Here is a 26036-nt window from a genome sequence, read left to right as displayed (position 1 = left end):
CTACTTAGAGTTCTAAAATTACCCTTCTCAGTGTTGCCCTTAGGATAATTTCAAATAAAATGTTCCTAATTTGAACCTGCCTACCTCTAACCCAAGGTCTTCATTCTAGTCTAACTAGACTACTTCTGTTTCCCCCAGACCCCGTCTCCTTGCCTCTAGGCTTTTGCATAAACCTAGTGCCTGGAGTCAGCAACTCCACCTTCTTCCCACCTCCACTCCCAAAATGCTTTGTGCTTCTGCAAAGCTGGAGTGTTTGGAGTTTGGGGTATTTAAATTTCTGCCTTCATCCCTAGACTGAATTTAAGGCAGAAACTGAGTCGTGAACCAGCCGATAGTAGACCCTTAATAAAGAACGAATGAAGGTGGAGGACTTCAGCTACATCAGGTGGCAGCCTCAATTATAAATCGTTTGTGAGATAAGGATAGTAATCCCTATTTCACATGGGTGTTGTACGGATAAAATGCAAGGAAAATGCCCAGCTTGCTCAATAAACGTGGACTGAAATTAAATCTGATTTGTGGCCAATATAGAAAGACGTGACTACTTAACGAGACAGTTCTTTGCCTGGTAAGATGGTTCAGAAGGCAGGTCCCCGTGGAGTACACCACCGCCCTCCGCCCTAAATATGCTGAGCAGGGGCGGTCTGACGGACTGCGTGGTCCCTCCAAGGTGACTGCTCTGCCAAAACGGACGCTCTTTGAATGCATACGTTTAAGTCTGTTCCAGAAACCCTCGCTGTGCTGAGTACACAGCCATCATAGAAAACACGGCTCAATCCGCAATCTAAGGTCACAAGGACCACATTTAAAACAGGGAGAGGAAGGCCTTCCCTCCACATGAGGCTAAGGTGTCGGGTCCTCTTTCAAGCCCCCGGGTCAGGCGTTTGGCGGCCCCCTTCCTTCGGCCAGGACCTAACCCTGGACGTGGGGCCCGCCTGCTCGCCCGCGTTGCAGCCTCGTGAAAGTCACGTTCACTCTGCCCGTCCTCTCGGGTACTCTATGGTTCTCGTGGTGCCTCTACTCTAATTCTAGTTCCGGTCTCTATGGCGGCGGCGGAGGCAGGAACGGTTGTAGGTCGGCCGAATTAGCCGCCTAAGAGCCAATGAGAGTGGAGGAGTGATAAAGTATTAGCCAATAGAGGCCAGGAATCGGGGTCAGGTGGTGAGATTGACAGCACCGCTGGCCAGCGAACGATGCTTGGGGCGGGTCGATCGCAGGGCTTATCCCGCCCGTCCCGCCATTCTCGCTAGTTCGATCGGTAGCGGGAGCGGAGAGCGGACCCCAGAGAGCCCTGAGCAGCCCCACCGCCGCCGCCGGCCTAGTTACCATCACACCCCGGGAGGAGCCGCAGCTGCCGCAGCCGGCCCCAGTCACCATCACCGCAACCATGAGCAGCGAGGCCGAGACCCAGCAGCCGCCCGCCGCCCCCCCCGCCGCCCCCGCCCTCAGCGCTGCCGACACCAAGCCCGGCACCACGGGCAGCGGCGCAGGGAGCGGCGGCCCGGGCGGCCTCACATCGGCGGCGCCTGCCGGCGGGGACAAGAAGGTCATCGGTGAGGGCCGGACGGGGACGGGGGTGGGGCCGTAGGGAAGCCTGGCGGCGGAACCGTTACCCGAAGCGGGGCGAGCCGGCGGGCGCGCGGCCGGCGGGGACCGACTCGGCGGCGCGCGGCCGCCCCTCCCCCAACTCCCCCCACCACTCGCGCCCTCGCGGACGCCGGCCCGCCCCGGTCCGCGTGCTCGGCTAGCGCGCGCGCGCGCGCCGCCTCCCGCGCCCCTTGCGGACCCCGCGCGGTCGCGCGCCCCTCCCCCCCGGGCGGCCGCGCGCCGCCGACCGCGTGTGCGGCGGGGTCCCTCCCCTCCCCGGCGGCCGCGTGCGCTCAGCCCCGCACGCCGTTGTTCCGTCCCCCAAGCCCGCTCCCTTCCGCGTGTACCCTGAGGGCGCGGCGGGCCGCGCCGCCTACGCAGGCCCAAGTGGGCCGGGCGCTTCCCGTTCCCTCACGTGCTCCCAGCCCAGCAGCCGCGCCCCGGGCCTGCCTGCGGGCCTCCGCCGCCCCGAGCCCACCCACGTGTGCTGTGGGGCCCGCGCGCGGCCTCGGAGGAGAAAGGCTGTCAGGTGGTCGTGGGCCGCGGCGGAGTGCGCGCGGGGCCGGATACCCAAGCGTGGCGGGTTTAAGAAAGGACGTCTGGTAATCGTGGGTTTTTTTGTGTTTCTGTGTTTTGTTTTGTTTTTTTTCTCCAGCAACGAAGGTTTTGGGAACAGTAAAATGGTTCAATGTAAGAAACGGATATGGTTTCATCAACAGGTGAGATGACCGCCACCGTAGTCTCCGTGCTATCTTTTGCATGCTCTGCTCCGTGGGTAGGCTCTGCGGACTTGGAAGGGTGTAAGCATGTGTAGCTTGTTACTTCTTGGTAGTGAGATTTTGCTTTCCTTGAAGACTGAAGGGATTAGGAATTTAGACAATCTATAGAGATGGTCTTTGTTTTGCAGCTAAATATTAATCTAAAACCAATTTGAGAGGCATTTTAAGTATGGAGCAATTTAAAAGGCAAGTGCAGTGAGTGAGCCAACTCTTAACAGGGCAAACTGAGGAAACTGGGACCTAGTCTCATACTCAGGCGCATTTTTATCCTTGTCACTGTTTTATACGTTATTGAAATTGGTAATGAAAAACGTGATGTGACCTACTGATAAGTGTATATATAGGTTATTTCTAACACGTTAACCTTTAGAGGTAACAAGATTTGGCAGTGCAAGATTTGTCATCTTGACTGTTAAGGTTAGAGCGCCTTTGTTTAACGTTTCAATGTATGCTGTCTTGAATGCTTTGGATAAATTTCCCATTAAGATTACAGTAGTTTTTATTCCTGTAGTAACATCTGGAAGAAATTGCCCTTTTCTCTTTCTCAGTTTTTATTCCTCATACTTTTTTGTCCCCATCTTTAGGATTAGTCCTTAGAATCGTTTGTAGCAATAGTAATGGTAACGTGTGGTGTTACACACTGTACTCTTCTTCATGGTCTCCCTTGTGAGCCGGGCATCATTTTCAAGATGGCTGCCAAGCAAGGCTACTAGTGCAGTTGCATATGGGTGTAGAGCATGATGTGTGCTCATAGCATATTGGCCTTACAGGTAGGATAGTGTCATCTTGGTGTTTTCTTAAATTCTTACTTTAGAAGGCATTAAACAACCAGATGTTTTAAAAGAACACCTAAGAGAAATAATGCTGAATGCATGTGAAATGGACACTACTGCAAGAAACCAAGTGGGCAAGATCAAGCTTAAAGACATGCATAATTGGCTGATGAAACCCTTTCATTACTCAACTGTAAAGTATTGTGGAAATGTTCAAAGCAGAAGAGATTGTAAGCATTTGATGGTCTGTTTTCCACGTTTTCAATTGTGGGGAAACATTGTTTCTTCCAAAATCTTTGGGAATTTTCCATCTACTCTTACACTGCTTTTGTGACATGCCAAGGTTACATTTTTCATCAGTTTTTTAATAATGGGTTACTAGTGATGAAGGAAGGGAATGCGTGGGTGCTTATATTTGACCGCGTCTTAGTTGATCTCTGAATGTTAGCATTTCCCTCTGACTTTCCTTACTGTCCTAACCCTTAAACCAATAGTTTTCAAATTAAAGTAGGCTTATTATCCTGGAAGGTTGTTAAAAAATACAAGTTTCTGAGTTCTTCCCAGCCTGGATTCATTGGGTCCGGGGTACATTTTTAACAAGAATTCCAGGTGATTATGTCTGGTGGGCCACACTTTGAAAAACACTGCCTTTAATCCTTTACCCAATGTAATGCTGGTGTATACATTAGAAGGGACTGTAATTTGCAGCTTTTCTGTGGTAAGATTGTAGTTTGTGTGTGCTTCAGATATTGTACCATGTGCCTTATGTTTTGCTGCATTTTGTTAAATGGACAGAGGTTATGATTTTTGAAGTGAATTGATAATCTAAAAGTAGTTTATGTACATACTCTAAATTATTTTATGAGATGCCATTCCTTGACTTTCGCTTTTCCAACTTGGAATCAACCCTATTGGTAGTCCTCCAGGGCAAGTTAAATGTAAATTGACTTGATGATCCTTTGGACTGTCCTAACCTCAACTATTTTGTCAAGTTAACTGGTTTAAATGTGCTTTGTGTTTCTAAACTGGTTATTTCGATGATTCTAAGATTTTCAAGTCACTGTAAAATGTGACTGCAATTAAGTCCAGGAGAGGTTTGCCTTGATTAAGGGAAAATGTGGGTCTTAAAAAACTATAGTCTGGTAGTTTGCAAGTTGGTTGGGTGTGTAGGCGCTTGGCTCTTGGTGGGGGCCTGGGGGGAAGCGCACACATGCTGCTTCTGTAGAAAGGAGAGGATGTAGTGTTTGAGATGATTGCTGTGACTATAATTATAACCTTGGAGTTCTGTGAATTATATTCTGGTTCTTAAGATTTTTGTAATGAAAATAGAAGATAATTTTTATGTAAACTTTGATTTTAAAGAAATATATTTTTGTTGTAAATATATTGATCAAATTACTACCTGTGAAAGTAATGTAGCGTTATCAGAATTGTTTCTTAAAGGATTTTCTTTTGTTGGTTTTCTTGGGTAAAAGGTGCTAAGTAAAAGTGTAGAGCTTTTAGAGCCTCAAACATTTTGGCTACAGAATCTGAGAATTCTGAGAAATTCATGGTTAGTCCTTCAGTATGGTGTGTCTTGAAAACAGTAATTGGATTATGTGACTAGAGGGGTTTATTAACACCCCTCCCATTTCATTTTATTATGAAAAGCTTCACTCAAAACTGTTGGAAGATGTCATTAGAAGAATGCCACAGGGGTCAGTGGTTTCAGGGTTTGGTTCTTTGCTTTTTAAGTCTGGAAACCCGATTTTGTCTTTTGCTTCTTCCTGTTGAGGATTAATCCATGCTCGTCAAATACCGTGAAAAGTTGGCATGAATTAGTAACAATTTTAACAGTTTTTCATTGGGACATGTGTCTTTCATAGTGATCACATAGGAATACTTCTCTGTTCTCCAGAGTACTTGAAAATGCTTAATCAATCATTGTAGAGTTTTGGGGTGGGCAAGGAATTTGGAGCAAAGAGAATCCAATAGGGCAGAGGACGTAGGCTGGTGACCTACTAACTGAATCTACCCCCAGATGTTTTGTTTGGTTAACACAGTGTCTTAGAATTGGAATGAATTGCTGCTGTTTAGAATTGGGGAGATAATCTCCAAAATGTTCAGATTACCATCTTTTAGGATCTGAATTTTAGCTTTGGGACCTAAAGTCCCATGTAAATAAAATCAGATGGCCACGAGTATTATTGCCACCTTTCAATGGGGCATACATTCTCTTTATTTACCACAGTCTGTCAGGTATGGTTTTCTCCTGTTGTTGACTTCCCTGCCTGCCTGCTCTTCCTGCCTGGCCTGTGCATTTGAGTTTATTACGCATGGTCCAAGAAGAGGTATAATAAACTAGGCCACGGAAGGGTTTAGTTATCTTCAGGAAAAATATTTAGTTGTGGCTGTCAGATTTAGTCTGTCTTTTGGGGATTCCCTGTGTATGTAACTGATGAAGATGACTTCCTTGACACAGTGGTGACACATAAAAAAGTAGCTAATGTTTCTCAAACGCTTACACCAGACATTATTGTAAATGCTTTACATGAACTAGGCCATTTAATCCTCAAAATCTTTGAGGTGTCAGTACTATACTGAGGCACAGAGAAGTTGAGTAACTTGCCTCGGGAAGCATGGAAAGTGGCAGAGCTAAGGTTTGAACTCCCATTTTCTGCCTTGGAAGTTTGTTCACTAGCTGCTGTTACACTGTCCCTGAAAATAGGCCCTGGTCCTCTTCAATTTGGTTGGTGTCCACAGTTACAGATAATTTTTTAGGGTGGCTATTCTTAGCCATCAAAAGACTTTTCCTAAATGATACCTAGCGGTCACTGGAACTCCTGTGTGCTGACTTGTTAGTTCCCCAGATTTGAAAAACTTTGCTTTTTGCACTGCCTATTACGTGTAGTTAGGTAGTGCTGTAATAGAGTTTAGTGTGCAGATTGGCTTTACAAATTAAAAGGACTTGCTTCATATAGCTAATGCTGGGATGCAATTGAGGGATTAAAGGAGAGAGCCTTTGACCCTTATCTCACTCTTGAATCTTTTAATTTTGTCTTCGTATGACCTGCAAGCTAAGAATGGATTTTCTTTTTAAGGGTTGTGTAAATAAGAGTATGTGACACATGGCCTAAAATATTTACTCTCTGGGTCTTAGTTTTAAAAATTTGTAGACCTGTCGGAGAGTGATTGCCAAGTCTTCCTGGACTATTAAAAAGAGACTGAACTTGATCACAAATGGTAAGGTTATCTCTAAATCATAAAAGGCATGGATGGTCTATAACATAATTGACTAAATGCTGTGGCACTAGGGAAGACTTGGTAGTGTGCTATTAAGGATGGATGGGTGGGTGGAAGCATAAAAAAATGATACCTAAGTAGTTCCCAAGTCATGGTGTATCATTGGCAGTTTTGAAAAGCACCGTTACTGGTTGTTGGTAGGGGTTGTTTTTGTTTTGATTTCAGAACTGAGGCTCTTCAGACAATGACTTCCATACAAGGCACTTTAGGATTAATTTGCATGCTGGTTGTGTTAGCTACTGATCTTAAGTTGGCCAGAAGTCATCCTTGTTCACCAAGTCACTGATATGTAAAAGCTTTTCATCTTGAAATCTGGAGTAGAGAACTGGCTTACTTACCTTCTGTTTTCCAAGTATTGGGGCTTTTATTGCTGTTTTCCACCCTTCGGTCTTAGCCCTTTGGAAACCTCTACAGTCCAGCTCACTGAGGCAGAATGATAGAAAGTGATGTGGGAAATAGTGTGCCTGCTGGCCATAAGAAGTGTTTAATAGAAAACAAGTAAAAAGATGTAAGTAGGGTTTATTATGGCCATGTGCAGAACTTGGGAATTGGTGTCTGGATGCTTTGGGTTATGGAGTATATATGGATGCTAAATCCTAGGGGTCTTTATGACTTAGAATTAATAATTTGCAGTTGGGCAATTTAAGCTGTTAAAAGGGCTTGGTGTGGTTCTGCAACAAGATAATAGGATAAGAGCATTTAGTTATGGGTAGGTGAGCTTATATGTTAGGTTTCACTTAAGGCAATGCTATGGTTTGGCAAAAAGTTTCCTAAAATTTGAGGACATTTTGAGACACTTTAATCTGGATAAATTTAGTAGTATAGGAGTTTAGTGTTGGCTACACTTTTTTACCTTCATTGTACTACATTAGGAACTTTGAAGAGACTTCTATTTGTAGATCCTAGCAGGATTTCTTTTTTCTTTAGCATTTTCCAAACTTCACATGGTAACTCGTTACTTTTTTTCTTCAGCCTTCCGCTATGATTCTTTTTTCCTTGAAGTCTATACTGTGTCCTCATTTGCTGAATAAGGACAATATTACTAGTTAGGTGAGAAAACCTGAGAGGTGGAGTTTTTATGAAAAATTTTAAGTGTAAATAATGCACTTAACAAGTGGAGTAGAAGAATACAGCAGAAAGCGTACACCTGAGTGCAGGAAAACAGGAGGACTGTGGTGTGTGGAGTGACACTGTTGGAATATTGTGGGCCTGTGCTGTCCAGTACAGTAACCATTAGATTTGTATGGAAACATGGTTCTTGCATCTGAGAAACAGAATTTTTTTTTAACTTGAATTTTAAAACTGATACCCAATTTAGTGTTTGTTTTGAACCACTTTCTTATGAACAGCTTGCGTTTGTGAACCTACTTTTCAGAAGTGTAAAATATAGAGCAGATTATGAAGGCTTAGTATGAAAAACGAAAATACTTCAGTTTTTTATATTGTTCGTGTTTAAATGGTAAAACTAATTTTACCTGCTTTTACTTTTTTTATTGTGGCTACTAGAAAATAAACCTAGATATAGATTTGCCCATGCTATCCAAAAGTAGTGCATTCCTGTGAAACTTCTCATGAAAGTGAAGTGGTATCAAGTGAACTTTCAGATAACGGGGCAAACCTGTATCGAACTTGGGTTTTACTTCTTTTGGACAGCAGTACTAGTCACTGGGCTGCCAGTAAAATGTCTCAAGTGGCAGCAGTGTGGATGGGCTTGGGTTTAATTATAGTGTGGTCTTTAGGTAAGTGTTGTTTCATCCCCATTGTCCAAATAAGGCAGCTGGCCCCAGATGGGGTGGGCAGTAATGGGGATAGCCAGGATTAACCTCGGCTCCTGTGGTTCTAGGAGGGAACGCTGAACCACTGCTCTATACATGTACTGCTTGCTCTTTGCTCTTCCTCCTCTCTGATCAGTGGGACTTAACATACTACAATACGTGGAAAACAGTTTTTGATTATTCAGCTGCTGCATTGGATCAGAGGTGGTGGCGTCTAGGTTGAAATATTTGAGGATAGGCCATGTCTTATTTTTATTACTGGTGCTTAGCACAGTCCCTAGCTAGCTAGCTGCTTTTTAAAGATTTATTTATTTAGTTTTGGGGTGGAGGGAGGGGGACAGGGAGAAGGGAAAGAGAATCTTAAGCAGACTCCATGCTCAGCAGCAGAGCCCAACACGGGACTGGATCTCATGACCCTGAGATCACAACCTGAGCCAAAACCAGGAGTTGGACACATAACCGACTGAGCCACCCAGGCACCCCTAGCTAGCTAGCTTACTTAATTACTATACTAGTCTGCCCTGTCCATGATTCTCCACCCTCAGTAAAGTATGGTAAAGTTAGAAGTATGTCTCTTGGTTCTCAGCATATACCACAAAAGGTAAGGTGCGGTACTAGGGATGTTTCTATTCTTCCTTACTACATTAGTAATAGCTGAAGGGTTTTTTGTTTTGTGTTTTTAGTTTTTTTTTTTAAGATTTTATTTGATTGAGAGCAAGAGAGGGTACAGAAGGAGAGGGAGAAGCGGACTCCCTGCTGAGGAGAGAGCCCGACGCAGGGCTCCATCCCAGGACCCTGAGATCATGACCTAAGTTGAAGGCAGACGCTTAACTGACTGAGCCACCCAGGTGCATCCTAGTAGCTAAAGGTTTAAAATACACTTCTTGATGATCCATTTTGATCAGCTTATTTTTATTTTTTTTCAGCTTATTTTATTTAAGATTTTATTTATTTGAGAGAGCTCGAGCAGGGGGGAGGGGCAGAGGGAGAAGGAGAAGCAGATTCCCCACTGGGCAGAAAACCCCACATGGGGTCAATCCCAGGACCCTGGGATAATGACCTGAGCTAAAGGCAGACACTTAAGTGACTGAGTCACCTAGGTACCCTGGTCAGCCTATTTTAATTGCTGTTTCTCCCTCTTCAGTAATATCTCTAGTAGCCATGAACATGCATTTTTCTTCAGTATTCCTATAGATAAGGGTCAAGAAATTACCACTCAGCAGCTGTTTTTATATGGCTTGTGAGCCCAAAATGCTTTTTATACGGGGGAAAGAGATACGTAGCAGAACTTGGTCTCATTAAATCAAATAGCTGTGTAATGAAGGTGAGGATGTAGGGGTGCTTGCCCTTTGTTGTTGTCCTCCAAAAAATGGAGAGACCATATTGCTGTAAGCTGCCTCAAGAGCTAAAAATGTGAAGATTTCCAAACTGGTCCTTTTTGAGTTTTTAACCTAGTAGAGATCAGGGCCTGTGGAATCAAATTATACCACTGAGCAGATGAACACATACTTCATTTTCCTAATGTGTAGAAAGGGTTATGATAGTGTTAACCTCAGGATTGTGTGAGGATTGAATGGTATGTATAGTTAAAGCATTTGGAACAGTATCTGGAACTTAAATCCTCAGTAAGGTAAGCTGTTGTATCCAATTTTGCAGATGAGACAGCTTTCCAAGGTTGCACAGCTGTTAATAGTGGAATGAAGACTAAAAATTGGATTTCCTTTTAGCAGTACCTTGAATTTCTGCATAGTCACTTAAATTGTAACTAGATTGATTTAATGCATCCAGACTAGTTGTTCTATCTAGGCTAAAACTGAATTTCTTTGAGTGGTCGTCAAGTTTTTTCTTAAAATCAAGATACGCTTTGGCCACGTTAATTCCCTAATAGGTTGGTTGGTTGTCAACACTGTAAATGAGTGTTATTGTCTGGCACATCGTTAATGAACCTTTTATTGGTTTTTACATATCTTTGTACCCACAGAACATCTTAAGCTGTCATTCAGGGGATGCATTGTGTGTATTGCCTACCTTGTACTGTTTTTAAGAAGATTGTTCTAGGGACGCCTGGGTGGCTCAGTCGGTTGGGCATCTGCCTTGCGCTCAGGTTGTGATCCCAGGGTCCTGGGATGGAGCCCCACATCGGGTTCCCTGCTGAGCAGGGAGCCTGCTTCTCCCTTTCCCCCTGCTTGTGTTCTCTCACTATCTCAAATAAAAATCTTAAAAAAAAAAAATTGTTCTAACTACTAAAGAGTAAATTTTCTAATTCCTTTTACGACCTTAAAGTAAAATTTATAGATAACTATAGTTGTGTTTCTTTTTATTGTAGTGTATAGTGTATACGTACATAGCTGTTTGCAACTATATTAGAAGACATGGATAGTGCTACCACAGAGACCAACTGATAAAAGAAATGTGTTGGCTACTCAAGATACACAAGTGGCATTATCAATAAATGAAAATTTCTCGGGCACCTGGGTGGCTCAGTTGGTTAAGCAACTGCCTTCGGCTCAGGTCATGATCCTCGAGTCCTGGGATCGAGTCCCACATCGGGCTCCCTGCTTAGCGGGGAGTCTGCTTCTCCCTCTGACCCTCACCCCTCTCATTCTCTCTCTCTGTCATTCTCTTTCAAAAATAAATAAAATTTAAAATTTAAAAAGAAAATTTCTCTCCGTGGAAGTTGCATTTTTAGTAAATTTAATGCATATTAAAACTGTAAAGTACCACATTCAAAACTCAAGTTATAATAAATGTACTTACATGAAAGTCCACTAGGATACCAAATAATTCTTTACCTAGTCCTCCAGCAAGCCTGATATCCTTCACCCCAATTATGGCAAATAGTGCCCATCTTTGGAACAACTTTAAACGGCCTGTGGTGGTCAGCACTGCCCCTGTTGAGAGTTCCTGTTCTAGACTTTAACCACCTTTCCTCCTCTGCCAGATTTTTGTTGTACTTCTCCTTAGGGCCCCAGGGTTTGGAATTCAATCCCAGTGTTGGAGATGAGAATTTAATAGTGATGGCTATGAACTTTGTGGGATGCCTGTGGACCTATTTGACAGATAGCCATTATGGCAACCATTAATTCCCTAGGTTTCCTAGTATGTAACTAACTTGTAAAGGTCAGTTTTTAATTAGTTGCCTTGAGTAGCTTTTGCAGTATTCTGGGTGTTTGTAGATTTTTCTTTTGAAGATTTAAAATTCTGTTCTCATAAAAGAAATGTTCTCATGTTACGATAATCCAAGCTATGTGGATTCTTTGGCGCATTTGCTGCTCCACAGTTCAGTAAGGAGCCAGCAGTCAGTAAGGCAGTCAGTCTAGTTCGTTGCAACCTTTGTTCCTTCTGTCATTAAACATTAGAACTCTTACTGAGCCCATTCTCTCTCTGACCTGCTGGACAAAATGAAGAGGGCAGAGGAGGTCGAAAAAGGTCTGGAAAATGGTTTCTCCTCCTGCGGTTTTTGCTTATATAGTATCATCATCTTAACCCTAATGTCCTAGCTAAAATGCGCTCATTCTCCCATTCCATTTTTACCCTAAGAAAGAGAATCCTCAAATACATTTCCTCACACATAGCCCCTTTTAATTTAGGCTTCCATCAGTCCTGGTCTGGGCTTCTAGAGTAGTTATTAGAACTAACTGGGCTCCTCTTGTATTGAAATTTCCCTAATAGCCACCAAATTTTAACATCTGATGTTATGCCATATTTGCTCAAAAGCCTTTGGTACCTCCTCTGCCTGCGTGGTGATCGTTGAGCCCCTATTCTTTATCCTTCCCCACCCACAACCATATTCCTCATGCTTCAACCAGTTTGGAGTCTGCTTGCATTGAATTTGCTAGTTCCTGCTTTACCCAGGTCTATGACCTCCTTTCTGTCTACCTCTGGAACATCTTTCTCATTTTCCAGTAAACTTCTTTAAGACTTAAGGCAAATGTTTCCTCCTTTAACACTACTTTTAAAGTTGTAAAACATATTTTCAACCATATTTCTTTCGTACAGTTTGACTAGATATTTAATGATTGCTATAAAATGGTTTCTGATACGAAGTGAAGGGGTGTGTGTGCTAGTAGGAAGCTGTCTCATCTTCACCTCCTTACTTCTCCAGTACAATGCTTGTTGCCACATGGATGGAGTAAGAGTGGTGTATGCTGGAAAGTTGTTAATGTTTGGTAGGATCATAAGGAGTGATAGTTGCTAGTCACTTAAACCCTCTTAATAGCCTTAATGGCTTAGTAGGTCACAGACTTTTTAATCTTTCTGCAGGTAGTGAGGTTTACAACTGTTGGCAACTGCTTCCTCAAGAAAAACGAAACAAAAACTAGGTTTCCTCTTTATATTTCCTGGTGGCTGGTTGGTAGTCAGAAAGTCTTTAACAATAGGAAAAATAGGGGGGAAATGCACAAAGAACCACACTTATTACTCTTAACCTTGGCAACATGAAATGTATTCCATTTACTGACTTGTTCAACTTGGTTCTGTCTTGTAGGAATGACACCAAGGAAGATGTATTTGTACACCAGGTGAGTGCTCGTGTGAATGTTTACAGTCCTAGTTTTAAGGGTTATGAGAAGAAAGAAAGGGGTGGATGTTTTCTCAACTATTGTTCCTTGCAAAAAGGTTATTATATCCAACCAGCAAACAGTTTAGCTCCCACAGGAACAGTGGGAGCATGCTTAAATGTATACATTGAAACATTATAATGGCGGTTTACTTAATTAAAACAGGTGTTTCAAATGGGTATTTTGTTAATAGCTCTAGCTTTTTTAAATGAAATGTGCTCAACTCATACCAAATTTTGAAACCCAATTTCAGAGGAAGAAAAAATCTCCATTAACCTAAACTTGAACTAATTTTGCTATAAATACACAGAAACTTTGGTGGGGTGTTTTTCAAGCACTGTCAGGTTTTACCTCTCTCGTAAGGACAAATCACAATAATCGGGGAAAATAGGACTCAGGTGCAAAACATATAAATTTGAAGTAAATGCTAGAACACCAGCAAAGTTAGCCTATGTCCTTCTGTTTATTCTAAAGCACCTTGAATGGGAATTATCTTTGAGAATTTTGGTTGGCTTGGAAAATTTATAAATCCTCACTAGTTTAGGATTGAGTGAAAAGGCAATGTGACAAAGTTGGTAATTACTCATTAAATAATTAGATCGGCTTCAGTGTTTTAAGAGGAAAAAACTAACATGGGATTAGGTGCCATATGCTGAACTTCACAGGTGCATTTAAGAAAAATACTTTGGAAAGTGAGCATTAAGCATTACTTTTATTAAAGCAAGCCACTACCGTGTAAACACTGATATTTCAAACTTAAGTATCTCATGGGCTCCCTTGGACTTCATTATCCTCACAGGTGTGCATTGGATAGGAAGAACACAGTTGTGTATGTGTAGTTGTGTGCACTGCAGTTTTTTCACCAAGACTTGTAATATCTTACCTTGAAAATCACTCTCAGAACTTTTTAACCACTTTTTTGTACTTTTTATCCAGACGGCAAAAGATAACAGTTTTCACACTCACACTGTTATTCAGGCAGGTGTGAGCTTGGATGGCAGCATACTTTTCTTAGGAAGGTCTATCTGAGGTCGGTGCTTTGTCGCTTTCTGAGGTGTCCTATATATACAGCATTCAGTGGCAATCAAGGGAGCCAGATCAATTTCTAGTATGTCCAAAACATTATCAGAAAATCCCAGGGTAAAATATATAAGTATGGAAACATTTAAATTCTAAACATATGTACACCTGGCTGGCTCAGTAGGAAGAGTGTGAGACTCTTGATCTCGGGGTCATGGGTTTAAGCCCCATGTTGGGTTATATAGATTACTTTTTAAAAAAAATGAACTTGAAAAAATTAATCCTAAATATAAATATAGGACTGCTCAGTGTTATTTTTAAAACAAATGTTTTATAAAATTGCATGCCAACTCCTTTGTGTTCCTTACTTCTGCATGTTCAAAGGAATATGCACATTTAGGAACAAGACACAGCAAGGCAGGTCAGTCTTGTTATTTGTCAGCAGCACAAAAAGGTTTGGGGAGATTGGGGTGTTCTGAAGATGCTGACCAAAATATGTTTTGAGATTGTAATTATCCATACTTCTGCTATCCCCTATGACTGCAGGTAATTGAGAGTTGGCTATATATGGAAGGTATGAAAACTTTGTGACAGTTTAGATGACAGATGAGATCAATTATTTGGCTGAATGCATGTCACCCACTTGGTACTGACCCACAGGTGTCACCAATATGCTTTCCTTTTTATTTTGGAAGTGGTTCAACATTTAGTTGTTTCTTGGGACTTTGGATGCTCAGGTCTTAGTGTATCAAGGAGACTGCAGTTCTGGGCAACTTAGCTTAATTGGCTTCAGCTTTGTTGGTTGTCCTGCCTCCTATGGAATGGAAATGCATGAGTGATCCTGTAATGGATACTGCTGTGATGTAGTAGAATGAACATGGGATTTGGAGTCCCAAGACCTGGATTTAGAAAAGTCCATATTGTGCCACTTAAGCTGTGTGACCTTGGGCAAGTCACGTAACTTTTAAAAGCCTGTTTATTTGTAAAAAAGGAGTAATAATACCTCACATCATTGTCATAATGAGATTGATTCGGTAATGCATGAACTTTATTGTATTACACCCAAACGTGAGGTGTTATTCTTCCCCTTTTACTTAGTTGTAGCAGTCTAGAGAATAAGTAACAATGTGAGATTTATTGTATTCTGAGGAGGTAATAACCGACTATCCCATGTGGTCAGATAATGTAAAGAGTGGCGCATAGTCAATACATGTGAATTGCATTTCCATTGAAGTATTATCACAGACCAGTTGGAAGGGATTTTGGTTGACATTTGTAATTGAGTTTGATATGGTTAATACAGGGACAAAGTTGGTTTGGTCAACTTTGAAGCATGCAAAACTAAACTCGCCTGTCATCTAAACTGGCCCTGTGTGGGGCTAGCTTCTATTAAGTGCAGTCTTTGGGGGATAGATGGATATCCTCGTTTTGTTTAAAGCTACATATGATGCTTTTGCAAAAGGCATTTTTAAAAAATATATATTGTTGTATCTTGAGTGTTAAATTACTTGTTTTAGTTTGGAAAATGCTGGGGCCTTGTAAGATTAGAGCATTTTGGTTGAGGTTGGGGGTAGCATTGGTCCCTGTTTTCCTAAATTTATTGACGGTTTGGTCTTATTTAAAGCTAATTTTAAGTGTATATCCAAGCTAAAATAATATTGACTCTGGTACATTTTGAATGAAAAAGCACATTATTCTCCCCTGTTAATCTATTTTTGGAATGTGATATTACTAGACTGCCATAAAGAAGAATAACCCCAGGAAGTACCTTCGCAGTGTAGGAGATGGAGAGACTGTGGAGTTTGATGTTGTTGAAGGAGAAAAGGTGAGGATGCTTTTTGTGTAAAGGTTTGACTTCAGTATGGAAATATTTTGGAGATCTCATCCATTAGGATGGTGGCTCTAATGTGGATGGATGGGTCAGGTGACCACATGAACACAGGTGCATCAAGCCTAATGTGCTGGCTGCAGTTAGAGGGCAATCTCTTCAGAACAGTGAGGAACTGATATTTAATCATTTCTATGCACCCCTGGCCACTTAGACCCTTTTTATTTGTTTTGTGTAAATTTTATTAAGTGTACTTAATTCTGTTGTCACTGTCAATATATGATGGCTTTTGTAGGGTGCGGAGGCAGCAAATGTGACAGGCCCTGGTGGAGTTCCAGTGCAAGGCAGTAAATATGCAGCAGATCGTAACCATTACAGACGCTATCCACGTCGCAGGGGTCCTCCACGCAATTACCAGCAGAATTACCAGAATAGTGAGAGTGGGGAAAAGAACGAGGGATCGGAAAGTGCTCCCGAAGGCCAGGCCCAACAGCGCCGGCCCTACCGCAGGCGACGGTTCCCACCTTACTACATGCGGAGACCCTATGGGCGTCGACCACAGTATTCCAACCCTCCTGTGCAGGGAGAAGTGATGGAAGTAAGTTTTCACCGAAAAGTAAAAGAATCAACAGCATGCGATAACTTTAAATGGGACTGCATTTTAAGCATTTTCTGGGTGTCTTCCCCTACGTTGGAGCAATTAATCTAATGAGAAGCATTTTTGATTTCTGAAAGATTATAGTATAATTATAGTTACCAGATGATTGGTTTATTTATTTTTTTAACTCCTGTATGCAGATTTTGGATTTGTCTGATTGGGTTTTTACTGTTACCGATTCAGTCAGCTTGATTGTCTTTTCAGGGTGCTGACAACCAGGGTGCAGGAGAACAAGGTAGACCAGTGAGACAGAATATGTATCGGGGTTATAGACCACGATTCCGCAGGTATGGTTTGTATTAAATTTTTCAAGCATATGTTAGGACTCAGCAGCATCATGCTTCTCTTGTAGCCTTTTGGAGTCATTTTATTTGTTAACACTTAACATTTTCTTTTGTCAGATGCCAAAGAGGTGAATCCGAAGTCAGTTATCTTTGAGAATGTGTTCTTTGCTGTTACTGGTTAAAAACCGCTTGTATAGATGAGGTCTACTTTATATACAGTTGTGGGTTCTCCCCCCGCCCCCCCCAATGAGATTATGGAATTTCAGTTTTTCTGTCTTGAACAGGTTAAGGGAATAGTTAAACCTGTGTTATATGTTATAGACCTGCTTCATTGGGAGGGAGAAAGGTAAAGGTAAGCATTGCCTTTAAAGCATTAGGAGTATGTGAATTGCACCTTAATCATAAATGAAGAATCTATAGTGTTACCTCTGAGATGGCATAATTTTCCATTTAATCACTTCTCAGTTTAGGTTTTTTTGGTCACCCTTAAGTTGTAGAATGAAATCACTCCAATAAAGTAGTAACTAGAGAAGAGTTACATGAGCCAGACATGTTTAGTATATAAACGTTTGGTATATTTGAGGCAATATATACCCAGTCTGTGCCACAGTGGATGGATATAATGGTGTTAACAGCTATTTCTTTTAGGAGTCTTTTCCTAAAGCATTGAGTCTCCAGATGTAATCCCTAAAACTAATGGGTTGTATACTTAAGGCAGTACAGTAATAATTCTTTTAACTGATGATGACTTATGTAACAGCTTTAAATGTACAGACCCAAATAAGTTTTAAGAAATTCCGTACTGTAAAAGTATCCAAAATACAATATGGAAGTCTTCAAAATACATTGTGACTTTGTAAGAGAGGTTTCTGGACACACACACCCATGTTCAAAATACTTCAAGGAAGGTGGAGCAGTGAAGCTTTAGGAACTAGGAACCCAGCTGAGATTGCAGTATATATCAGTATATATGCATTGAGAGTTTTGCAGTAGCCAGTGTCTATGATTTATTCTTTTCTCGTTTCCAGTGATGTGTGTTGTGTCCTGGGTTTATATTTCATGAAAATGGCCTGGAGTTCAGCTCTGGTTCATTAAAATCTCCACGAGGAGATTGTGTTAGCCATGTGCTGGATGTTGGAGATCAGTGGGGTTTTCCCTGTTGAGTGGGGAAGATTTTGGTTTTTTTTTTTAAGATTTTATTTATTTATTTGACAGAGACATAGCAAGAGAGGGAACACAAGCAGGGGGAGTGGGAGAGGGAGAAGCAGGCGATGCGGGGCTCGATCCCAGGACCCTGGGATCATGACCTGAGCCGAAGGCAGACGCTTAACGACTGAGTCACCCAGGCGCCCCGGGAAGATTATTTTTGATGCTGACAGATGAGCTTTGTTGATCCTGAACTGAACTATTGTTCAAACTAGTTTTAAACCTAGACAAAGATACCTTGTTGAAACATTGCAAGTAATATAACTCTCATTTTTTACAGTAATCAGTGTTTTTAAAATTGGTCTAAAATAGGCTCTCATGGCAGTCTATACATAACATCCATGGGTACCAACAGCAGAAAATTTGGTTTACCTTTGTGTTACACTATAAAGCTGCTTACATTTTTGGCCTAGCTTCATTGGTGTCTTTAAAAGCATGGGAGTTTTTGTTGTTGAGTGCTTCAGTTTTGTTGTTTGCCTTTTAAGTTAGACGTTAATAGTCTCATTTGAATGGATAGGCAAGTTGACAGTGCTAGATACAAAGTAAAAGGGAGGAGTGGTGTTAAAGTATTTTTGTTTGAGAAATTGGACATATTCATAGGGTGAAAAATGGCAGCAGAAGACAGTTGGTAGAAAGTGACTGCTTAGAACTAGAATTATCTTCAGATAGGATTTTGTCCATAAGTGAGTGGTGGACCATTTGCTAAGAACTCTGGGTGTGTTGTGTGTAAGAAGCTGGAGTATGTGGGCACTGGTGTGCTAGTGGAGTCAGAAGGAGAGGGAGAGGTGGTAAGAGAAGAGGTGTGGGGAATTTGGGACAAAGATGTGAAATGATGTCTAGAAGAGAAAGGGGAAATAAAGTAATAGAATAATGGTTACTAGGTCCACCCAGCATGATTGTATTTTCCAGCCATTTTTGAACAACAGGCTCAGATTGAGCAGGGTTGAATTTGTCCAGCATTTGTTGATCCAAATGAAGATTCTGGGGTTGGGATTGGTCATAATTAATGGTGGGCTTTATACTTGGGTAATAAGGGAGAAAAATATTAACGGAGAATGAGAGATAGAGTAAGTGATAAGGATCACTGGGTTATAAGCCCTAATGGAAATAAAGAATGGGAGAACAGGAAGGAATTAAACTAGGAGAATAGGAAAAGGAGTGTTTGAAGAGTGCAATGCTTAAAATGGGGAGAATCCAGATAGAAAACAACTGGATAGGAGGTAAAGAATTTAAATGCTCAGGTTATTTGGGGTTGTCTGGATAACTACAACAGGAGAAGGATAGTAAATGGAACGTAAGATTTGAAAAGCTCAGAGTTTTAAAAAGAAAGGGGAAAATTGACTTCGAAGCGACAATGATGGGGTGAAGCAGCCGCACTTGTCAGGGGAAAGCCAGAAGAGTTTTGCCAAAGACTGGCTATGAGGTCCCAAAACTAGGGAAAGGTTTCAGGAAAGGGGGAGGGGAATTAGTTGGAGCCCATGATGACCAATAGGTATAAAAGGCATGCTACTAATCTTGATGTTTCTGGGGTGCTGTGATGGAAGAAAGGCCAAGAAAACCTCTGCTTTCTGACATAGTCACCAGCAAAAGCAATTCTAATCTTCCCTTGATGATAGAAATCTTGATACTTTTCTTTGGTCCTGATATCTTTAATTTCTGGCTATTGAACATAATATTGCTAGAATGTAAATTTGAACTTTTTTCTAAGTGTACAACTCTGGATTTTAGTATTCACACAATTATGCAACCATTACCACTATCAGACGTTTGTTTTCACTCCTTCCCCCGCCCTGAGCCAGGAAAATACCCTTGTGTCCATTAACAGTTACTCATTTCCCTGTACCCCAGCTCCTGGCTACTGCCAGTCTGCCTTTTCATGGATAAATCAGGGTCCACTGCATGGATGTCCTGTTTTGTTTCTTCTTTAGTAAGCTAATGGGCACTTGGATTGTACATTTTTGTTATTGGTAATCATGAAATGGATACTTTTCTTGGGTGTATAGACCTCTGAGTGGAATTGCTGGGTCACATAGTGACTCTTTAATATTTTGAGGAATTGCTGGGCTGTTCTCCAAAGCTGCTGTACTGTTGTTACCTTCCCACCAGCAACGTATGAGGGTTCCAATTTATCCACATCCTCACCAACACTGCTGGTTTTCTGATCTTTTGATTATGGCCATCTTGGTGTGGGTATGAAGTGGTCTGTTTTGAATTGCATTTCCTTAATGACCAATGGTTGCTGTATGTTTTGATTTATATAGAAAGAGCATCTTTTCTTTGTTTTTTGATATCCTGCCTTTTTAGCAAGTGCTCATCTATCTGTAGAGGATTAGTAGCACTTGTTCCCAAACCTGGTTACCATGGAGCCCATTTAAAATGACATCAAAGTGTCTGGTGGTGTGCCACTTCTAGTAGTTTCAGGATTAATTTTGTAATAGTTAACACTGTGAATAAAAGTTGGCTAGTTCATTAAAACCAGTTTTAAATGCCCATCTTCTAATTTACACTTCCAAATCCTTGCACAGTCATCCCATTCGCCTTGTGAAAAGGAACCAAGTTTTGGAAAACAGGCCAGATACAGTGTTTAGTTGACTGACCCAAGTGAGAGGAGAGCATAGCGTTGGTGGGTGGGTTAAAGAATGAAGGTTTTATTTATCGTTTCACCTTTGCACAATGTTCATTCCAGGGGTCCTCCTCGCCAAAGACAGCCTAGAGAGGATGGTAATGAGGAAGATAAGGAAAATCAAGGAGATGAGACCCAAGGTCAGCAGCCACCTCAACGTCGGTACCGCCGCAACTTCAATTACCGACGCAGACGCCCAGAAAACCCTAAACCACAAGATGGCAAAGAGACAAAAGCAGCCGATCCACCAGCTGAGAATTCGTCCGCTCCCGAGGCTGAGCAGGGCGGGGCTGAGTAAATGCCGGCTTACCATCTCTACCATCATCCGGGTGAGTAGGTGTAGGTGCCCTTCTGGCCTCTGAGCAGTCATGGGTGGTGAAAAATCCCAGTTCATCAGGTAAGATGAGCCATTGTTATTTAGTATGTCTTTCAGCCATAGTGCTCTTCAAATTACCTAGATACTCAAGTTTGGGTCATGGCAAGTATCAGAGCCTTTTGTCAACTGTTCTGAATGAAGTCTGTGATTTCACCAGTAAGCTGAGGAAAGTCTTGCTATAACTTTACCCTAAGAAGAATGATGACTACATTGTGTTTATTTTCAAAAAGAGGTGGGATAGCTTACCAGAATTAATGTCCTGCGTGGTGATGAGCAGTATAGTCTCTTTGGGGGAAAGTGGCAGTTTTGACATTATATTAGTTCTAAAGGGATTCCTTTGCATTCAGTTTTTTACTTGATACTGAGAAGCATGTAATTGTCTCTGTTTGGCTTTGGAATTGTCATTTCCAGCCAGTGATACTTTTGGTTTCTTCCCCTCTATTATTTTCTGGGTGGCAAAAGGTCATCCAGAACCTGACAGTAGCCATTCTTGTCACAGAGTATTGCCCACCCCTGTTGGATCAGTGTCTTGGGATAAAGAAATAGGATACCTTCCCTACTTAGCTGATGTGATTTGGAGCAATTTGGTGTATACCAAGAACATTGTAGTCAATTGTGCAAGATAATCTTAAATTTATTTTAATTTTTAATTTTTTTTTTCAGTTTAGTCATCCAACACGAAGAAATGAAGATGAAATTCCAGCAATAAGAAATGAACAAAAGATTGGAGCTGAAGACCTTAAGTGCTTGCTTTTTGCCCACTGACCAGATAAATAGAACTATCTGCATTATCTATGCAGCATGGGGTTTTTATTATTTTTACCTAAAGACGCCTCTTTTTGGTAATGACAAACGTGTTTTTTAAAAAAAAAAAAAAACCTGGTTTTTCTCAATACACCTTTAAAGGTTTTTAAATTGTTTCATATCTGGTCAAGTTGAGATTTTTAAGAACCTCATTTTTAATTTGTAATAAAAAGTTTACAACTTGATTTTTTCAAAAAAATCAACAAACGGCAAGCACCCGTTAATAAAGGTCTTAAATAATTGTCTTTGTGTATATTTCTGTTTTAATTTTAGTTTGTAAGTCCTTAGGTAGCCATAGGACCCTTAGCTTTAAACCTAGCTGCAAATAGATGGTACTCACTGGATTACTTCGAAATTTCCTTAAAATGTGTATTTATTTAAGTGACATACCTATGGGCTCATACTAAACATCAGAAGACATTTACGATGATAATTTGGCCATTTTCCTTTTCATAAGTTGTTTTTACTGAGGGACAGCAGTAAAGGGGACAGTGCATGCTCCAGCATGCACTAACTGGATTCTAATTCCTGCAAGCCACTTAACCTCTGTCCTTGTGGAAGAGTTACTTCAGCCTGCCACAGGGCCTTGTGCTCAGTAAACAGACTCACTCTGATAACAAATGTAATACATATAGGAAGACTTCTAAAGAATATGGAGGTCAGTGAAAATAATTTTGTGGTCTCCACTCCCTTCTAACCTAAACCTGTTCTGGTTATTTTTTTTTTTTTTTAAGATTTGATTTTTTGACAGCGAGAGAGGGAACACAAGGAGGGGGAGGGGGAGAAGCAGGCCTCCCGCTGAGCAGGGAGCCTGATGTGGGGCTGGGTCCCAGGACCCTGGGATCATGACCTGAGCCGAAGGCAGATGCTTAACGACTGAGCCACCCAGGTGCGCCTGTTCTGGTTATTCTTAGACGACGTCTTGCTAGGTGTTCATTTGGGATCATCCTGGTCAGTTTTTTGGGCCCAGGGTGAAAAAGTTGCTGGGGATTTAGAGTGCTACTTCCAGGAGTCTTGCAGTTCTGTGTAAATCCAGTTGGTGGTGCCCCTTTCCAGACGTGCTCAGAATTCACAACCAAAATTGCATTGTGCTGGTATATTTTTTATAATTACATACCTAGGATATGTATGTATCATGGAAATAATATTGGTTAAATATCCAATACAGGTATTCCTTACTTTGCAAAATTTTGCATTATACCATACCACTTTCCTTTTAGGAAAGACATTGCTTTTGCTAACCAAGAAATCTGACAAGAATTTTCACTTTTATGAAAATAGCATTTGGTGTTTGTTTTGCTGCAGTGAACTATATACAGAGGGCAATGCACTGAGCAGCAAGAGTGGGGCCACCACGCTCTTTTCCCTGAGAAGTAATGCTCATCAAAGTCACCATAGTTTGGAACTGTGTAAGCATCTATGCTCTTTTTAAACTCAAGTACAGTGTAGTATTGGTTTCAGAAGTAGAATTCAGTGATTCATCATGTAATACCCAGTGCTCATCCCAGCAAGTCCCCTCCTTAATGCCCATCACCCATTTAGCCCACCCCCCTCCAGCAACCCTCAGTTCTGTTTTTATCTTTTTCTTTACCGCTATTTTCATCTACTTTGTATCTTAAATTACACACATGCAGGACATCGTATTTGTCTTTCTCGCTTGGCTTAGTATACTACACTGTAGTGTATTAGTGTATTGCCATCCACGTTGCAAATGGCAAGGTTTCATTCTTTTTGATGGCCAAGTAATATTCTGTTATATATACATTCCATTTTATATATATATATATACACATGCACCACATGTTCATGTGCACATTTGGGCTCTTTTCCATAATTTGGCTGTTGATACTGCTGGTATAAACATTGGGGTACATGTATCCCTTTGGCATTTTTTTATCCTTTGGATAAGTAAAAAATACATTTCATGAATTTGTCATTCTTGGGCAGTGGCCACGCTGATTTCTCTTATTCCAATTTTAGTACATGTGTTGTTGAAGCAAGCACTCTATATTGTACATCCCTTAGCAAAATATATCCCAAAGTACCAGAAAAGCCTAAGATTATTTTTTATTTCTGAGAAAAGTTTTTCCATATAAGCTAATGGTAATTGCTTCTTCACTTTACACACATTATTCAGCTTACAGAGGGTTCCATAAGAATGCAGTACTTTTAGATAGTAGGAGAGACCTGTAATGTTAAAATGTGATTTTGAAAACCACAGCAAGGAAGAAGGTTGTCTTGTGGTACAGTCTTGATGCCAGTGTTGCAAACAAAACTACTTATATGCATTTTTCGTGTGTCTTGTGTTGCCCAGCACATTATGAATGCCTTCACCATGTGTGAAGATTAGATAGCCCGAGTCTCTAAGGCAACCCAGAGAAGCATTCTTTGTGCAGCCAGGGAGCAGGGTGAGAACCTGGCCTCGCAGTCACATGGTGCAAGCATGAGACCTGGGAGAAGTCAACACTTCTATAGGGGGGAGTGGGTGCAGTGTTCAGCCAAAACAGCAGCAATGATTTCCTCATCTACTAACTGCCTTAGTTTTTGACACTTAGCTTTGAGACCAGTACTCCAGCCTTAACAATTAAAATATCTCATCCCTTTATAAGAGTATGTGGCTGTAGCCCAGTAAGCACAGGAGAGTGATGATAAATTAGGTATCCTATATCGGGCGTGTGGTATGTTCTGTTTTATTCAAATTGAACAAGGCGAGGATGCTTGTCATGATTTCTGTTAAAAACATAGTACTAAAGGCCTAGGCAGTGCAAGGAGGTTAAAATATGTAAAAATTGGAAAGGAAACAATGGCAGGCAGCATGGATGATACTGTTAACAAACTTGCAGTTTTAAGGGTGGATAATGTGTTACTAGTAAGTGCCTAAAACCTGTGTATAATAGCTAGTAAAAAAATTTTATCCGTGATAGTATCAAGGAAATATATTTAGAACGATTCCATTTTGAGGGCTCATGGCAGGCTCACTTGGTACAGTATGGAACTCATCTCAGTGTTGTGCGTTCGAGCCCCAGGTAAGGTGTTGAGATTATAATAAAGTTTCTTTTTTTTAAAGCTTTGAGAGAGCATGAGCAGGGAGAGGGACAAGCAGACTCCCCACTGAGCGCAGAGCCCGACCTGGGGCTAAATCCCAGGACCCCTGAGATCATGACCTGGACAGTTGCTTAACTGAGCCACCCAGGTGCCCCAATTAATAAAATCTTAAATACATATATATATACACCATTTTCAAAATTGGGCAGAAGCAAAACTATTGAAAGGTATTAAAAGAAAATGGAGGTTTTCATGTTAATGGATATTGAGGCTTGTCAATTCATCTATTCAAATTAAGTTCAATAAAAATGGAAAAGTTTTGGGTTTTGTTTTGGGGTTTTTTTGTTTTTGATGAATCTTAGAAAAGGGAGAAGAGATGTTAGAAGTTTGATGAAAGAAAAACGTAGGGGCGTCTGACTGCCTTAGTGGAGCGTGCGACTCGATCTTGGGAGTTGGAGCCCCATGTTGGGTATAGAGATGACTTAAAGAAAAAAGAAATGTAAAATAGTTGTCTTGGAGAATGGGAAAACAAATGTACCAGGGAGATAAAATTGCCAGGAAGTAGAGCATTGGGTTTAACCAGGACTTTGGCAGCTGAATTCAACAGAAGAAAAGTGCAAAGGTATTAAAAAAGTGGGCGCAAAGTTACCGTTGACAATAATCTTCCCAGCATCCTCTCCCTTTCCCTGCCCAGAGATGGATCCTGATTAGCCAAAGCCAGTAAGAGCATAACGTTCTCTGCTGAGTGGAGTTGGTGCGTTCGTTTACTTGGAGTAAAAGTATTAATTTAAGGGAGCTAGAAGAAGGTGAAGTGTGGTGCAGCTAGACATGCTTAACCTTGAGATGTGCAGTGACTGGTAATGACAGTTTCTGGGTGATGGTCATGTGAGTGGAAGATGGGAGGAGGAAGAAAACATTGGAAGTGAAAATGTCAAAAATAGACCATGCTGTTCAAAGGATTTCTGTGGGTGTTAAAATCGCTGCAAGTGGTGGTAGAAGTAGTGGGCATGAGAAGTTGGTGCTGGTGATTCTGGAGTTAAAAATCGTCAAGAAAGTCTGCTTCGATAATGGATTTAGTCTAAAAGCATGGGCTTCAAAGAAGGTTGAGCTTTTGAGGGCTTACGAAGGGGGAAGATGGTTTAGAAGTGTCAGTAGTGTGATCTAGAGGAAACTTAGACCACCACCAGGAGCCCTGCTGCTTCTGGTGTGGGGGAGAAGAAAAGCCTCTGAAAGGGCTCCCAGGCAAGTCTGTCCTAGAGTCCGAGTAAGAAAGTGAATGCAAATGTTCGCAGAAGAGGCTGGGGACAGAGTTCTAGATGGCACAGTGGAAGGTTTGGGGAGGGAGCAAACGTGGGTCAGATTTGTGGAGTTAGAGCAAATTGCTGACGGGGGAGGAGGAGCGTGGAGCTTGAACATCTGGTAGGGACAGTTTAACCA

General features: G+C 41.5%; 1 protein-coding gene across 2 annotated transcripts; it reads left to right on the top strand.

Annotated features, from left to right (window-relative positions):
- The first annotated feature begins 1236 nt into the window (after nucleotides 1-1236).
- Nucleotides 1237-21797, top strand: YBX1 (Y-box binding protein 1). Of its 2 annotated transcripts, XM_025855951.2 has the most exons (8): nucleotides 1237-1553; nucleotides 2243-2306; nucleotides 12683-12716; nucleotides 15511-15600; nucleotides 15899-16201; nucleotides 16466-16548; nucleotides 20438-20703; nucleotides 21414-21797. In XM_025855951.2, exons 1-7 carry the CDS (start codon nucleotides 1388-1390, stop codon nucleotides 20670-20672), a joined length of 975 nt encoding a protein of 324 aa, XP_025711736.1. In that variant the 5' UTR covers nucleotides 1237-1387; the 3' UTR covers nucleotides 20673-20703; nucleotides 21414-21797. The 2 variants fall into 2 exon arrangements, with proteins under 2 accessions (XP_025711736.1, XP_025711737.1); XM_025855952.2 differs by lacking the exon at nucleotides 15511-15600.
- Nucleotides 21798-26036: the final 4239 nt, after the last annotated feature.

Source organism: Callorhinus ursinus, unplaced genomic scaffold (assembly GCF_003265705.2).
Source record: "Callorhinus ursinus isolate GAN/ISIS: 27379988/994484 unplaced genomic scaffold, GSC_fseal_2.0 scaffold18, whole genome shotgun sequence".
Lineage (NCBI taxonomy): Eukaryota > Metazoa > Chordata > Mammalia > Carnivora > Otariidae > Callorhinus > Callorhinus ursinus.
The sequence above is the reverse complement of the archived record's forward strand: the minus strand, read 5'-3'. Positions and strand labels throughout refer to the sequence as shown.